The sequence below is a fragment of the Oncorhynchus kisutch genome, linkage group LG20 (assembly GCF_002021735.2).
Source record: "Oncorhynchus kisutch isolate 150728-3 linkage group LG20, Okis_V2, whole genome shotgun sequence".
Taxonomy (NCBI): Eukaryota; Metazoa; Chordata; class Actinopteri; order Salmoniformes; family Salmonidae; genus Oncorhynchus; species Oncorhynchus kisutch.
This window is the reverse complement of record NC_034193.2, coordinates 21622499-21639773: the sequence shown is the minus strand read 5'-3', so window position 1 is coordinate 21639773 and position 17275 is coordinate 21622499. Positions and strand designations below refer to the sequence as shown.

Sequence of the window (17275 nt, the reverse complement as noted above, 5' to 3'; positions counted from 1 at the left end):
GACAGGTGTTGGTTTGGAACCAAGTTTGAAAATGACATGAACTCAAAAAATTACCAACACAACATATTTTAAGTCATTTAATTTTAATAAGTGATTTGTTAAGTTTCTAATTAGCTAAGTTCATAGTACTAACAAGGAAGTAAAAATCTACATTTCAAAGTGACAAAATATATACAAGGTTATATAAATAAAATATTTCAGACTTGAGTTTTCAAACACTAAATTCAAATCAAATGTGGCATATGCTTTTTATTATACTATAGCCAATTTAACAGTAACTTCATTTAAAGGAAATTCTTGCTATGAATGTACAGAGAACCCAGCTAATGTTTTATTTAAAATATTGACAAAACTGTGGGAGACGCACATGACACATGTAGTCATGTCACAAAATGAGGCGTACATTAACAAGTGCCAGAAGAGATCATAGTAAATCGGACACCTTCCCGCTTGCAAGGTTTAAACAGAGATCAACTGGCATCATTCTCTACATGCAGACCATTTCAAATGTTCACGGCTTAAAATACACGTTGCAATTTCATGTAATTAGGGTATGAGAGCCGAATTACAGAAATGAACCATAATGTATTTATTGCCAATTCAAATAACACACACACAAAAAAAAGGTCTCTGTTTAGATGTTGGTAAGTCTGCCATCACCATGCAAGCTATTCTAAGTGTACAGTAGTTCTGACTTCTGCAGTAACCTTTTGTGTGAGTTGTAGAATCTCTGTGTCAGGATGGCCATGTGGTTTGTCTTCTGAATCAAGTAATATAATTTTACCCAGTGGACAAGCATGTCTGATACAACAATGAGAAAAAAATTTTTAACCACAAGATGTGAACTTACTAAAATAACATATATTGGCAAAATGAGCACTAAACATTTCTAAAATGGCAACCTATTGCTTACAATATTGGTAGAATGGGGAGAACAACTTGCATGCATCTCGACTGCTCACGTGCAATTAGAATTTGAGGTGTTGGGAGCTGACGCCTTATTAACAATGTGCTCATGATACAGGCCTAGAGAACTATAAAAGTTGTAATTATTACAGTGTATTGTAGCTATAATTTCTCTTAAATAAACTGTGATAGCTTTAAATATCAGTTTCAGGAATTGGCAAGGCTCTTTGATGAGGTATTTTATACACCTTACCGGTCCCAAAAATATTTACAATTCATAATATATGAAATACAAGGCATAAAGAAAGAAAAAAGAAAAACACCTTGTGGTGTACTGATACAACACCCTCAAACAAAGGCCCTCCGCTGTTTTAAACCTAAAAAAAAGGGCCTCTGCTTCCTACTTGTGTTTTCCAAAACATTTGACATTACAGTGTGACTGAAAAATAACTGTTTTGTGTATGATAGGCACCTTATTGTTTTCTAAACTTTTTCTGGTAGGAATAGTAAACCAAAGATAATTGCACGTTTATGTAAAGGTTAAGTTATGACCAGAAATTGCTGATTCCAAAGACACCATTTCGCAAAATAGTGGTCATCAACACCTGCTTCTTGATAAACGTTGAGGTCAACATGGTTGAAGTTAGCAACCAACGATATTGACTTTGCTAACACTTAAAGCTCGTGATAGGTGAGTGGTTAGAACAAGATTCCGTAGATTCATCTCCACATTTTCAAAGTTATAAAATAATCCATAATACCATTTCAGCATAAATAAAATAAACCATTAAAATGAGAGAAATAGGAGACTAGAATTTCACGCCACAATAATGCTACACTTTTGACTTATATTTTAAGAACTAGCACTCAAACGTTGTTTTTAAAAGTTTGAGAAGTCAAAAGCATGCATATGGTATTGCAACAGTCATGCAATTTTTAAGGGGGGGGGGATTATGGACAAAAGGCTACAATTCTTATTTTAACAAGACATGGGTGAGAAATGGCGCATGTAAAAAAGAAACAAGTCATGCCCAACCCAGACACCGATGATCATCTACAATGCTTTGCACGTCAGATATTTTCCTTTTAAAGATGAAAAACCTGAGTGCTAGCAGGACCATTATCCTGGGTTTATGCATTCCTACCTGTATTGGAGTTGCACCAATTGAGAATAATGGAATTATAGATTGAGGAATTTCCATAGACGCTACATAGTACATTTTTTTTTTTAAGAGTCAAGGTTCTCTTTACATGTTAACATTAATTGAAAACTGTGATCTATCAAAGTATACACAGAAAAATAAATCAAAAGAACAGGAATAAATTATTAAATACGTCCATTTAGCATACAATGCCTCAAACATGAACCCAAATATTATCATTATTAAAACCATATATTTGATTTCATGATTTCAGTAAATACCTTTGATATCATCCTCTGGGTAGGACTAGAGGTCATCTCCTTTAAAGCGACAGGGTTGTCCTTATTGAAACCACATCACAAAAGGTCAATTGACCACATCTCTCTAACCTATGGCAACACTGAACAGGATTCAAGGGCAAATATAAAGCCCACACTTTTGATGAGCACAGCAGAGAAATTAACCTACGGAGGCACAAAACACAGTAATAGATAGCAAGAGGAAATAAATCATGTCCTTTAGTCCTCACTCCTGTAGCGCTAAACGATTCAATGGCTTTGTGCAAACATTCAATCCAATCTGGGACTTTTTAGTGTCACAATCCCTACTAGAGGTAAGATCGGAATTCCTTCCACGAGTCCAAAAGTGTATGACCAAAACAAAAAAAATGAAATGTTTGTGAGGCAGCTTTGAAGAGCTCAGCATCAAGACTAAAACTCTGTCTCTACTGGGGCTTTGAGGAACTCCCGTCACTTTACAATTACTGATAGGGGCCCAGGGGAGACTAATATAAGAAGTATTCGACTCTACAATGGTCTGAGGAGTTGAAGAAAACCCTCACCTTTTGAATCCCGACTCGACTCAGAGAAAAGAGCCCATGTCCAAGTCCATGAAACTGTTAGCATCCATGCTGAAGGAGGACTCATAAACCTGGGCACCGCTCTGGTGCATCTTTTGGTGGTGGCGCAGATTTGACTTGCTGGAGAAGCTCTTGTCGCACAGCAGGCAGGAGAAAGGCTTCTCTTTGGTGTGCATCCTCCGGTGGCAGATGAGCTGGGTGGACACGCGGAAGGCCTTGCCGCACTCCAGGCACTGGTAGCGCTTGGGCTCTGTGTGGATGCGCCTGTGGTTCTTCAGGGCCATCAGGTTAGTGAACTCCTTCTGGCACACGGAGCAGAAGAAGGAGCCCGTTTTGTGGCTGTTCTTGTGGTTGAGGAGGGAGCCGGCGTGGCGGTAGGTGCGGCCGCAGTGCTCGCACACGTGGCTCTTCACCCCTGTGCAGTGAGCCTCGTTGCTCTCCTGCTGGTCCTGAGGGTCGGGCATGCCCCCGTGCATGTGGGCAAACGCCGGTACCAGCTTGGGCATGCCCTGGATCCCCACGGGTTGGTCCAGTTCCGAGCCCCAGCCTAGGTTGTCCTTTAATTGCATGCTGTGTTGTTGGTAATGCCCCTGGGCCCGGTGGTGCAGGTCCTGGTGTTGCTGGTAGCTGGCCGGGTTGGGGAAGCTCTGATGGCAGGGACTGCAGACCAGGGTGCGTTCCTTGGAGTGCACCTCCATGTGGCTCTGCAGGTGGGAGACGAGACAGAAGGTCTTGCCACAGTCTGGGCAGCAGTGGCGCTTCATCTGGGAGTGGACATGGAGGGCGATGGGGTCGGGGAAAGTCTGGAGGCACAAGGTACAGTGGTGGAGGTTTTCGGAGTGCGTCTTTTTATGGTTGAGCAGGGAGCCAGAGTGGCGGTATGAGCGTCCACACAGGTCACACCTGCAGTAGAGAGACATTAAAATCCCTGTTCATGAAAATAATTTACCTTGGGCATTAATTGGCAAAGAAAACCTTGCTTTTACTAGTCTAATATAAACAGAGGAAATAATTACAGATTTACCCTAAAACTAAACATAAAACATAGCCATTTAAACAGAAGGGAGAAGACAAAAAAAGGGGGGATCATTCTAATAACAACCATGAAGAAGTAGGACTTACATAACGAGTTGATTATGAGACAGTAACTCACATGAAGCACTTGTCTCCACCACCATCTCTGTGATAGCTGTCGCCAGCTTTAGCCGAGTCATCCTGACCCCTGCTCTGGCAGCGGTGCCTCTTGAGCCCAGACTTGCCCTGGAAGCTCTTGCCACAGTCTGGGCAGCTGAAGTGGCTGGCCACCCTGGTGTGGACTTTCTGGTGGTTATGGAGAATACTGGCCAGCCGAAACGCCTTCCCACAGGTCAGGCAGACATGCTTCTTCTTCTGTGTGTGAATTCGTGTGTGGTTGCGTAACGCCATGGGGTTAGAAAAGGGCTTAGAGCAGAACGTGCAGCTGAAGTGGCCGGACTTATGGGTGTTTTTATGATTCAGGAGACTGCCTGCGTGGCGGTAGCTGCGATTGCAGATGTTGCAGGTGAATGGTCGCTCCTCTTTTTTCAAGGACATGCTCGTTTGTCCATCACTGCCCTCTGATGAGTTTGCCAGTGACCCACAGGTATGGGCTGTGAGCTGGTCTGCAGATACAAATGTCAGTCTGCACTGCTTACATTTAATGTTTCTAGCACGTCTGCGACCACTTCCCCTGACCCCTCCAGGCATATCCTTTCGGAGGTGTGCGCAAATATGGTTAGACAACTGCTTCTTTCCCCTAAAGGCCTTACCACAGTGTTGGCAACTGTGTTTTTTGACTGAGAAGTGGATGCGCAGGTGGTTCTTCATAGCCAGTTGGTTGGAGTAGGTGTTGTTACAAACAGAACAGTAGTATTCACCAGTCTTGTGAGAGTTCTTGTGGTTGACCAGACTTCCTGCGTGCCGATACGTTCGCCCACATTGGTCACAGGAGTAGGGGCGAGGGTCGACTGCCCCCTCTGATTTGACCTCAGTCTGAGAGGCTGTAAGAGCCCCTTCCCCCACACTGGGTTTCTTTAGGTTGATGGTTGGTCTACGCTTTCTGCGGTTGGTGGTGGCGGCTTGGTTGGCAGGTGCATTTAACGAGTGCATTCCTCCCTCTGACCCGTTCCCATTCATCTGCATGAGGGCCTGAATCTGATTGTTGAGCTCCTGTATTTTGGCCTTGTTCTCCTTGTGAATTCTTAGGTGGTTCAATAGCTGCTTCTGTATCTTGAATGCCTTCCCGCATTCATTGCAAGTATGCCTAGACGAGGGGACAAAGAGTGAGGATAATCCTGTTTACAAAGCACAGAACATTTGAGCATGAATGAAGTTATGACAAGACACAAAATACATCTATGGCAATAGCAATTTTATAGGCAATATATCCTTGGATTCTTCTACAAGTACGTAAGCACTTGTAAAAGAAAATGCTTGCTGTTAGGGCAGGGTCCAATCACTATTTGTTGGCATTTAGGCAAATTCAACTATAACAGTGTAATAACCTAAACCCTTGGTATGTAGTAGTACAAATTAATTGAGTCTAACACGTGTACAATGTAGCTTCTCTGGTTATATACATGATATGTCAAATTACATGGACACTTATCAGTCGAAGACAACTTTGTTCTGTGTTAGCAATTACGTTGAGCAATTACCTCTTAACATCAAAGTGGGTCCTTTGATGGTTCTTAAGGGCCAGTAGATTGTAGAAGCGCTTCTGGCAAACCATGCAGCGGAATACTCCCGTTTTGTGGGACTTTTTATGGTTGAGAAGGGAGCCAGCATGTCTGTATGCTCTTCCACACTGATCACACTTGTACTGGCGATCACCATCGTCTAAATCCTCTTTCATGGGTCCTAATTCTTTACGGTTGACAGAGTTGCCCATTTCAGTTCTCTCATTACTAGATTCACTTTGCCCATTTGCTGTACATTGATGTGTCTCAAGATGATGGTAACTGGTGCAAAATGTACCACAATTTCCACAGATGATGCTGTCAACTTCCTCTTTGTGCCTAGCTCCATTACTATTGTCCACATGTATGTGTTTAGCGTCATCTGCCTGTGCTTTATGGTGCGAGAGCTGATGGGCAAGCATGTCCTGCTTCTTGGCAAAACTCTCTCCGCAAGTACTGCAGATCATCAGACCCCCATCCACCTGCTGTCTCTCTCCAGGGTCCTCCTCTTTTTCAGCCTCGAGGGAGGACATGGAGGAGGGGCCGGAGCTTGTAGGAGTGTCATGGGATTGAGTGTGGCCACGAAGATGACTCCTCAGAGCCCTCATGCTTGTGTAGCGGTTCCCACACACTGAGCACTGATAGAGCTCTCCGTCATCATCTTCATCATCCTCCTCGCCATCACCACCATTTAACTGCTCCCCATTCATGACTTCCTGGAAGTTGTGTTCACCAAAGTACCTATGCCCAGGGCCGCCATTCAGTCCCTGGAATTTTATATGATCCCCTGGATTTCCCATGGAGCATTGGCCATTTGTGTCCTGGAAGGTTAGGTTACTGTCGCAATCATTTGACATGGCCTCCTGATGCTGTTGTAGCTGGGGGCATATGTGCGACTTGATCCCTGCGATGTCTACAAATGTTTCGCCACAGTCGGCGCACATGTGCCTCTCCATCAGGTGTTCGTTGTGAGGTAGGTGCACAGTTCTTTCCTGGGGAAAGGTAGAGTCAAACTGCTCGTGGAATGATCCTCCATTGTCGTGTTCACCCTTGGTCTCCTGAGCGAGCGCCATCATACTGCTAGCATCACCATCCTGAGAGGAAAAGCAGGCCTGCTGGTTCTCCAGTGTCAGGGGCTCGGTAGACAGCCAGTCTCCTTCAGAGCTGAGGTTGAAGGAGGACGGATGGGCCCTGTGGATGCGGATGTGGCTGCGGAGGGCAGCCATGTGTGGGTAAGTCTTGCGGCAGATGGAACACTGATAAATGCCCGTCTGATGAGACCGCTTGTGGTTGATGAGGCTCCCTGCGTGCCGGTAGCTTTTGCCACAGACCTGGCACTTGAAGCGGCGCTCAACATTTTCTGTAACTGAGGACTGTTCTGCCTTCCCTAGATCGTCAGCAGAAATCTCAGAATCCAAGATTGAGGGCTCTTGCTGAGTGTTCAAGATGGATTCGTTACTGGAGTGGTCAGAGTATAGTTGAACATCGTTGATCTGCTCCCCCTGATTATCCATCGATGGAGTATTGTTTAGAGGGGGTGAATGAAAGTTTGAGTCAGGAGAATGAGTGACACTATGGTCATAAGTGCCATGATAACCCTCAGATGAACTTTGAATGTGCCCAAATGACATAGAGGAAGAATTATGCATTTGGATGTGTTCCTGGAACTCATCATCATTAGGAAACATCACTTGACACAGGTGGCAGAAATGTACAGCAGCCTCCCTGTTTGAGGGGGAAAACTGCTCTTGTGCTGTGCCTGTGTAAGTGACTTCCGTAGAACGGGTATCTGGCCCACTTCTGGATTTATGGGTTCTCTGGTGACTATGGAGGGCAGCAAGATTATTGAACTGTTTGAAACAGATAGGGCACTCAAACATCCCTACTTGGTGAGACTTTTTATGATTGATCAGGCTTCCATGGTGTCTATATGACTTTTCACACTGATCACATTTGAAAGGTCGATCCCCTGCCTCATCAGAGCCTAGGTTTTCACTGTAATTTGCTGAGATGGGGATAATCTCTGCCCCCTCCTGACGAAGGCCATTATCAGATATAATATCCATCTTTGTGTCTTGCTGGTCAGCCACAAAGACCAACTGCTCATGAAGATCTTCATTATCCTCAATTTCATCTCTATTCTCAATTGGAGAATATTCTGCAGCTGCCCTCCTACCGGCTCTCCTCTTTGACTGCCTGGATAGATGGACCTTTTGATGGGTGGCCAGCTGAGTAGCTAACCTAAAGGCCTTCCCGCAATCCATGCAGGAGTACTTCTTCTGAGATGTGTGGATGCGCAGATGGCTCTTCAGGGCCAGAGGGTTTGAGAGTTTCCTAGCACATACTGGACATTGAAAAGAACCCAACTCGTGTGTTTTCTTATGGTTAGCGAGGCTACCTGCATGCCTGTAACCCCGCCCACATTCATCGCACTTGAACTTGCGATCTTCCTCTTGCTGGGAGTGACTATCCATGTGTTCCAGAAGGCTTGGCATGTTGGAACACACTGTGCCACAGTGTTTGCAAGGGAAGCCTTTGGTCCTGCCAGGCTCCTGCATAGCCATTACAGGATAGTACTGCACATATTTGAGCAAGACAATTGTGGGGAAAATACATCAGATTCCCAGCTCCTCCGTATAACAAGAGCTTATCTATTGTACGGTCCAAATAGGAAGGCAACACAATAATGTGATTGGATCATTTAGTACCACTCCATTGAATATGAATTTAATTTATGGGGTAGAAAGGCTGCAGGTACACCATGAGGGCTGTGGGAAAAAATGTAAAACAGAACTGATCATTTGGCATAATATGCACAGTCAATGTATTATTTATTTATCAATGGGATAATCATGGCCTACTAATGCAATTGGCACAAACTTTTATTCAAAATGTAGTTTACTGATGCCATTATTAATCAACATGTTAAAGGGGTCAGTGGGTAGCCTAGCGGTTAAGAGCGGTACGAAACCTCGTGCCGATTAGGTGAAACATCTGTCGATGTGCCCTTTGAGCAAGGAACTTAACTCTAATTGCTCCTGTAAGTCGCTCTGGACAAGAGCATCTGCTAAATGATAAAATGTTAAAGGCTTGGTGTGAGACTTAATATTGAAACAAGGGTTGTGTCTCATCTGGAAGTATACAATTCAAGCAGGCAATGATACATTAGAGACGAAGTAGACCATATTACTGTAAACTGGACAGTTGTGGTTTAAAAAAAACCGCTTCAAATTATTACGAATTTTGAAGAACCATAAGGGTAGTTTATCACAGATTGGAATGTGGCTAATAAACAAGGCCTAATATATTTAACTCCGCTCAAATATCGTGTTAATCGGTTCAGTAACGCAACATGACAAACTCTCCATATGCAGCTACATAGTGTACAGCAGCAATACTTTTCCTGTTTGGCCTAGCGACATAAAATGTCGTTAACGTTACCGTGAACTGAATTACCAATTTTCTTACTTATTTACATGCTATTTAAAATGTATATATATTCGAGTTGACTAAATTTAGGAATTTAACTAGTTTGTTACTTGCTTGCTAGCTCGGCCTCAAACTATCCCAAAAAGATTTTGTCCGATATAAGTTGAAAGTGGCTAGCTAGCTAGCACACACAGCAATAACCTAACTAGCGCGACAGCCAGCCGCATAGCTATGTCAATAATGTGGAAAAACAATACCTTGGTCAAAACAACTTAAAAATGTCAAATGGTTGAATTCCAGTAGCTACATTTCATATGTTAGGTCAAAACACGCACCACTATGGAAAAGCTGTTGTTTTGCGAGCAATCCAATGCTGGATACAATAACTGCTAGGTAACGTTAGCAAGTAGCAGCATCATGCTTAGCTAGCTAAACAAACATTGCAGCAAAAAGCGATACTCTGTTTTACCATCCATTTGATTCGTGCGTCCTGTCAAATATATTCTGTAGTTTCTGATGTAACCTATGGCATTTAAATCCAGGTCAATGTTTTTCCTCACCACAAAGCTAAAATGTTATTGATAATGGACAAGTCTTCCTCAATTGTCTTTTTTTCCTCCTTCATTCCATTCCATTACACATTCTTCCTGCTCTTGTTGCTAGGAAACAGGATATGTGTACCACTAAAATAAGTCCCCCTTCGTCGTTCTGTCATACGCACATAACTGTGCGTTCTCTACAAAACTATTTGTGGATTTGTCATGTAAAATTATAAGATGGACTGGTACGTAAACTGAAATGTAAAAAACTTCTTAGGTGACTAAAACGTTTTCCATCCCAATTAGGCACTAGCTCATTCAAAAATTAACAACCCATCTGCGCGACATCAACCATCCATCCAAACATTTGGCAAAACAGGAGCGTGCTATTGAATTATTTCCCCTCTCAATAGAACACCTCTTACCTGCAGTTCTTCAAAATAAAGCCATTCATGCGGTTCTCCGACAACTTGCTAACTGTAAAATACACTACAGTTGGTCAAATATGAGAAAATCCATAAAGCCAACGTTTAATATTTACATGAAATTGTGACCCACGCAAGTGCTGCACTGTTGCACGCTCGAGAATAGCGCTCTCGTCATGGTCCTAAAGCCGTCCTCCTCCACCAACACCAATCATAGGGCTTCACTGTAAACGCAGTTATTGGGGCTTCATATCTGGACATTTTAACTGATCCTGAATGCCGGAAAGAAGATAAAAAGGTAAGCAATCGTTTTAATATTATAATACACATTTATTCCAAATACAGATGCGGAGCCATCTCATGCGAGGATGACCCCAGAGGGCGAATGAGCTTGTTCAGCCGGTCCTAAAGCCAGCCATTTTGAGTTTAGCACAAGTACGCTAAAATCGCTTCAATTGCCCATTTTTGTTGAATTATTGTCTCCTGATATATGCGCCCCAGTAATAATTTAACATGGAAAACGCACGTTATTTTTTCAAAGAAATTAGATTTATTTGAGATCCGTGTTTTTCATGCCAACTTCCTTTTATAACAAGCGTTTAGTTTAATTGTCCCTGAGGTCCTAATGCCAGCCATTTTGAGATTTATCCCTCCACATTATTAATGAAACGTTGCTTCACTAGTTTCCCACTGCTACCCAAGTGCCTTTGTCATGTCCTCTCAGCCAGTACAAATTATATTTGAAAACATGATATAAATGATCTTGTATTGAGTTTCAATCTGCTCACTATTTTATATGATTGTAAAATCATTACTGCCTACTGAACATTTCCCAAGCTTGTTTAAGAAATGCATGACTGAATGTGTCATCTTCAGATTCACTTATGTCTTTTCCTTATATTCTAATTTCCTTAGCATCACAAGCATATAACTTAAAGGATGGCCTCTCCCCAGCCTGGCAGCCCACCACCTACAGAGCAAGACACCCCCCTTGCTGAACCGAGTGAGGAGAGCAAAGAGCTGGAGGTAGAGGAGCCCCCTGTAAAAAAGCGAGGCAAAGGCAGACCTCCAAAGAAATCCAAGCATTCTTTCAAATGCTCTGTCTGCCAGGAGGCTTTCAGTAGCCCCTTGGCTCTCCGGAGCCATAAGCTGTCTGCCCACAGTAAGGAGCAGCAGGAGCAAAAACAGCACACATGCTCTCAGTGCAGCAAAACGTTCCCCAGCAGAGCCCAGCTCTCCAAACATCAGCGCTCTCACTCTGCTCAGCGCCCCTTTCAGTGCGATCAGTGTCACAAGGCTTACAAGACCCCAACGGAGCTACGCAACCACAGCCGCTCCCATACAGGGGAGAAGCCTTTTGTCTGCACCGAATGTGGCAAGACCTTCATGCAGGCCATATGCCTGCGTATTCACATGACGCAGCACAGCGGCGAACGGCCATATTCTTGCCCCCATTGCTCCAAGAGCTACCCCACTCTGTCCAAGTTGAAGGTGCACCTGCGCTCTCACACGGGGGAGAAGCCCTATTTTTGTGCCGAGTGCGGGAAGAGCTTTGCCGACCCCTCTGTTTACCGGAAGCACAGGCGCAACCACCAGGGCCACCGGCCCTACTCCTGTGATAAGTGTGGGAAGACGTACACTGAGCTGAAAGACCTGAAGAACCATGAACGGTCTCACACAGGAGAGAAGCCCTACCTGTGTTCAGACTGCGGCAAGGCCTTCTCCCGTTCCTCCTCCCTGGCTTGTCACCTCCGCATTCACTCCCAGAGCAAACCCTACCAGTGTGAGCAGTGTGGCAAAGGCTTCACTCAGCTCTCCTCCTATCAGTCTCACCTGCGCACTCACTCAGGTGAGAAGCCATTCCTCTGCCCGCAGTGTGGGAAGATGTTCTCAGACCCCTCCAGTTTCCGCCGGCACCAGAGGGCCCATTCAGGGTTCAAGCCCTACCCCTGTGATAAGTGTGCCAAGAGATTCCGGCAGCCTGCCGACCTGGCCGTGCATCAGCGGGTGCACTCCGGGCAGCGGCCCTACAAGTGTCAGAGCTGCGACAAGGCGTTTGTGGCGTCCTGGGACCTGCGACGTCACATGCTGGTGCACACAGGGCTGCGGCCCTTCTCCTGCACGGAGTGCGGCAAGTCCTTTGCCGAGCGCTCCAGTCTCAACAAGCACCGAAGGGTGCACTCCGGCGAGCGCCCATTCAAATGTGACCTGTGCTTCAAGTCGTTCGTGGTCTCCTCCAGCCTACGGAAGCACGAGCGCACTCACCTGGCTGAGAGGCCTGCGCTGCTACCGCAGCAGGCGGTACCCGAGACAGTTGCAGCAGTCTTCCTCGCTCACACCTCCCTCCCCCAATTCTCCTGTTCACACTGTGACGTCACCTTTGGGACCTGGGAGGAGGTTCAGGCCCATGAGGCTCTTCACACCGTTTCCCCTCTTTCCACCACCGTGGCCCCCCTGCCCATGGGCCCACACGTGTGCGCCACCTGCCGGGAGGAGTTTGTACTGCTGTCTGACCTGCAAGCCCACGAGAAGATGCACCCCAAACCGCGACCCCACGTCTGCGACAGCTGCGGCAAAGGTTTCCTCAACAAAGCCGGGTTGCGGAAACACCAGCGGATCCACTCGACCAACCGCAACCACGTCTGCCCCCACTGTAGCAAAGCCTTTCTGTTTGCCGCCTATCTCCGCAAGCACTTACGCACCCACCGCGACCCCCTGCCCACCTTCCCCCTCTCTGACACACACATTGCACACACGGAGCCTCTTCCCTCGCCACCTCCACCCATTGAAGTTTCCTCTTCCACTCTTGAACCTGGTGCAATTTGTCTGACTATACCGGTGACAATTCCAGTGACTGTTCCTGTAACCTTTCAGACCACGCCTATGTATATCGATAAGGAAGACCGACTCTGAAAAGACCGTAACTGTTTGTGTGGAATGAATTATGACTCAACAGCCAGATGCCTTGAATATTTTTAACAATGGTATGGTTATAAAACAGCTTAGTTCCCATCCTTAAACAAAGGTTATTGATAGCCTATTGATAACAATTTGAAATAATGAGACTTTAAATTGCCCTCAACTGTCTTGTGTGTAGGATGACATGTATTTGTGATTTAAAATGTGTTATTTATGCTATATAACGTACATTATGTTTTATACTATACGATACCTGACATCTGTCATCAACTTATTTCAAATTTCATTGTCATAATTTGTTCATAAGAATGTATTGTTTTGTGTCATAGGCTATACACTGAGTATACCAAATATTAGGATGACCTTCCTAAATTGAGTTGCCCCCCCCCCCCCCCCCCCCCCCCCTTGATACAAACAAGAAACTGTTGAGAGTGAAAAACCCAGCAGCGTTGCAGTTCTTGACACAAACCGGTACACCTCACACCTATTACCCTCTGTTCTATTATACTCTGTTCAAAGGCAACTTAAATATTTTGCCTTGCCCATTCACCCTCTGAATGGCACACATACACAATCTATGTCTCAAGGCTTAAAAATCATTCTTTAACCTGTCTCCTCCCCTCCATCTTCACTGATTTAAAGTGGATTTAACAAGTGACATAAGGGATCATAGGTGTTCTTAATTTTTTGTGAACTCGGTGTATATTGATTAGTGTGTAAGCTAAACTACTAATCTTAATTCCACGGTTAGGTCATTTATGTCTAAACATAGGCTATAACATTGTTTGAGTCATGATATTAAGTCCTGTTTTTGTTTTCCCATGAACTGTTGGGTATTTTGATTTCTATTCACTTCTCGTCATTTTTGCGATGGAATATGTAAGTAAACAATTTACTTAATAGCATTGATGGACTGAAGTTGCTTTCCTGTGAAATGGCTCTTTTTATGAAAAACCTGAATGCCTAAATTGACCTGTTGGAGAAGAATCATCATGTCTTATGCCTAATAATATGCAATTACATATGACATACATTCAGGGTATATGATAACATCAAATTACAGTTAGACTCAAATACATATAAAAGTTGCCTATGACATCATCAAAAGTATGACGTTAACAGAGAATAGAACCATATTTTCAACCAAAACACCTTACACACAGACTTATACAAACAATAGTTTAAAAAGGGAGGGTCACTGAGGAAAAAAGAGAAGTATCATTGGGTTGGAGTCAGCAGAATAAAAGGTGAGACATGGTAACACTGATGCTGATGACAATGCCATTTTACAACCCAATAAAAGGTTTTCAACTGACATACTATGAGGTTCATGGAAATTCCTTTTAACGGTAAGTTGGCATCTCCTATTATTACAGCAGCTTTATGTCAAATACACCAGGGAAAAGTGTTGATATTAAAGTATAGTTGGAACCATATTTTAATATTTACTGTGATCTTACAACATTTCTTTTAACGTTGAATATTATTGTTGACAAAATTTTTTTTTATTGCTCTGCAATGCAAATATGTGAACATCTATCTTGATACATTGCCTGATGTGGTACCTTTCTTCTCTTGCTAGATCACTGCTACAGTAGTTTCATAGCAAAGACGAGCGGAAATAATGGCAGCCATCGTAACAGGGCTCATTCCAATCCTCCGCACGGCAGTGGACACCACCACCACCTACAAGTGCCGCTCGCTGTGGTTTGGCTTCCTCTGCATGCGCCTGGTGGTTCTGTTCGTGGCCGAGATGCCCTGGTTCAAGCTGGATTCGGACTTCACCTGTAACACCACCCAGGACATGTGCACCCGAGGCTGCTTCAATCAACACTTTGACAAGCCTGTCATGGTGGCCTGGAACTTCTTCTTCATCCTCCTCATTATGTCTGTCCTCCTCATGGAGCTCTTTGCCTCCCACCTCCGCTCCGCTGCCCAGAAGAGGAGCTCCCGGCAGAGGAAAACTCCCGGGGAGTTGGAGGCCCAGGGGAAGAGTGTCAGTGTGCCTGAATCTGAACCCCCAGGGAAGATGGTGATTGACCTCCACAAAGATAGGGGCACTGTGGGCTTCTACCTGCTCAGCAACGTGCTGCGTATTATGGTGGAGGTCTGGTTTGTCTATGTGCTTCTGTCCTGGAACCTACCTAAAGTAGATGAAGGACCATTCAAGTGTAAATCAGGTATCTGCCCAGAGATACATATTTGCTTGGTGAGGGCGGCACCAGAGAAACGTATGTCTATCTATGCTTTAGCCTCTGTTTCAGGCCTGGTCATTGTAACTTCTGTCTTGTTCTGTTTGTACTCTATTTTCCACTACCTCTGTAAATTTTGAGCCTGCAGGGAACCCATACTGCACCGTTTTAACTATAAATGTGTAATGTGTAGGTGTAACATTGGATTTACTGTTTTCTTTTTTTTAATCATGTGTCATGTCTGTGCCAGCTTAAAAGGCTAATAATGCTAAATAATCTGTCCAAGTTTCCTACATTCTCATTCTTGGCAGCAGTTCTTACTTTTCAAACTATGTTTATGGGTGTAGAAACACCTATCTGATGGTGTGTCTGAGTCAGGCATTTCTAGTGCTTTCTGGTCAGGGTGAAAATACATGCTAAGCTAGAGAGGGAGTGATACAGCGCCTTCAGAAAGTATTCACACCACTTGACTTTTTCCACATTTTGTTGTGTTACAGCCTGAATTTAAAATGAATTAAATGTAGATTTTTTTTGTCACTGGCCTAAACAAAATACCTCATAATATCAAAGTGGAATTATGTTTTTAACATTTGACAAATTAATAAAACATTAAAAGATGAAATGTCTTGAGTCAATAAGTGTTCAACCCCCTTGTTAGGGCAAGTCTAAATATGTACAGGTGTAACATTTTGATTGGCAAGTCACATAACTTGCATGGACTCACTCTGTGTGCAATAATAGTGTTTAACATGATTTTTCAATGACTACCTCATCTCTGTACACCACACATTAAATTATCTGTAATGTCCCTCAGTCGAGCAGTGAATTTCAAACACAAAGACCAGGGATGTTTTCCAGTGCCTCGCAAAAATGGGCACCTATTGGTAGATGGGTCAAAATAAAAAAAAGCAGACATTGACTATCTCTTTGAGCATAAAGTTAATTACACTTTGGATGGTGTCAATACACCCAGTCACTACAAAGATACAGGCATTCTTCCTTACTCAGTTGCCGGAGAAGAAGGAAACCGCTCAGGGTTTTCACCATGAGGCCAAAGGTGACTTACAAACAGTTACAGAGTTGAATGGCTGGGATAGGAGAAAACTGAGGATGGATCAACAACATTGTAGTTACTCCACAATACTACCCTAATTGACAGAGGGAAAATAAGGAAGGAGGAAGGAAGCCTGTACAGAGTACACATTTTCAAAAACATGCATCCTGTTTGCAACAAGGCACTAACGTAATACTGCAAAAGAAATTGGCAAAGCAATTCACTTTTAGTGCATTCATATTCAGACCCCTTGATTTTCTCTACATTTTGTTACCTTACAACTTTATTCTGAAATTGATTAAATAAAACGTTTTCTCATCAATATACACACAATACCCCATAATGACAAAGCGAAAACAGGCTTTTTGAATATTTAGAAAAATTTAAAAACAGAAATACCTTATTTACATAAGTATTTAGACCCACTCAACATTGAACTCAGGTGCATCCTGTTTCCATTAATCATGTTGAGATGTTTCTACAACTTGGAGTCCACCTGTGGTAAATTCAATTGATTGAACATGATTTGGAAAGGCACACACCTGTCTATACAAGGTCTCACAGTTGACAGTGCATGTCAGAGCAAAAAACAAGCCATAAGGTCAAAGCAATTGTCCGTAGAGCTCCCCGAGACAAGATTGTGTCGAGGCACAGATCTGGGGAAGGGTACCAAAACATTTCTCTAGCATTGAAGGTCCCCAAGAACACAGTGGCCTCCATCATTCTTAAATGGAAGAAGTTTGTGGGAGAAGGGCCTTGGTCAGGAAGGTGATCAAGAACCTGAGAGTCACTCTGACAGAGCTCCAGAGTTCCTTTGTGGAGATGGGAGAACTTTCCAGAAGGACAACCATCTCTGCAGCACTCCACCAATCAGACCTTTATGGTAGAGTGGCCAGACGGAAACCACTCCTCTGGAAAAAGGCAGATGACAGCCCGCTTAGAGTTTGCCAAAAGGCACCTAAATGTCTCTCTGACCATGAGAAACAAGATTCTCTGGTCTGATGAAACCATGATTGAACACTTTCGCCTAAGTGCCAATTGTTACGCCTGGAGGAAACCTGCCACCATCCCTACGGTCAAGAATGGTGGTGGCAGCATCATGCTGTGGGGATGT

General features: G+C 43.9%; 3 protein-coding genes across 6 annotated transcripts; 2 read left to right on the top strand and 1 right to left on the bottom strand.

Moving 5' to 3' along the window:
* Nucleotides 1-64: 64 nt before the first annotated feature.
* Nucleotides 65-10107, bottom strand: znf646 (zinc finger protein 646). 4 transcript variants are annotated; one of them, XM_020453684.2, is made up of 4 exons: nt 9997-10107; nt 5583-8371; nt 4061-5188; nt 65-3810 (listed from the first exon to the last, which is right to left on the bottom strand). In XM_020453684.2, exons 2-4 carry the CDS (start codon nt 8165-8167, stop codon nt 2910-2912), a joined length of 4614 nt encoding a protein of 1537 aa, XP_020309273.1. In that variant the 5' UTR covers nt 8168-8371; nt 9997-10107; the 3' UTR covers nt 65-2909. The 4 variants fall into 4 exon arrangements, with proteins under 4 accessions (XP_020309273.1, XP_020309275.1, XP_020309276.1 ...); XM_020453686.2 differs by lacking the exon at nt 9997-10107 and adding an exon at nt 9593-9854; XM_020453687.2 differs by lacking the exon at nt 9997-10107 and having other exon boundaries at nt 5583-9854.
* A 72-nt stretch (nt 10108-10179) lies between these two features.
* znf668 (zinc finger protein 668) lies at nt 10180-13820 on the top strand. The gene is made up of 2 exons (XM_020453689.2): nt 10180-10294; nt 10912-13820. Exon 2 carries the CDS (start codon nt 10936-10938, stop codon nt 12907-12909), a length of 1974 nt encoding a protein of 657 aa, XP_020309278.1. The 5' UTR covers nt 10180-10294; nt 10912-10935; the 3' UTR covers nt 12910-13820.
* A 93-nt stretch (nt 13821-13913) lies between these two features.
* On the top strand, nt 13914-15909 carry gjz1 (gap junction protein zeta 1). Its single transcript, XM_020453690.2, has 2 exons — nt 13914-14264; nt 14498-15909. Exon 2 carries the CDS (start codon nt 14540-14542, stop codon nt 15245-15247), a length of 708 nt encoding a protein of 235 aa, XP_020309279.1. The 5' UTR covers nt 13914-14264; nt 14498-14539; the 3' UTR covers nt 15248-15909.
* The last annotated feature ends 1366 nt before the right edge of the window (nt 15910-17275 follow it).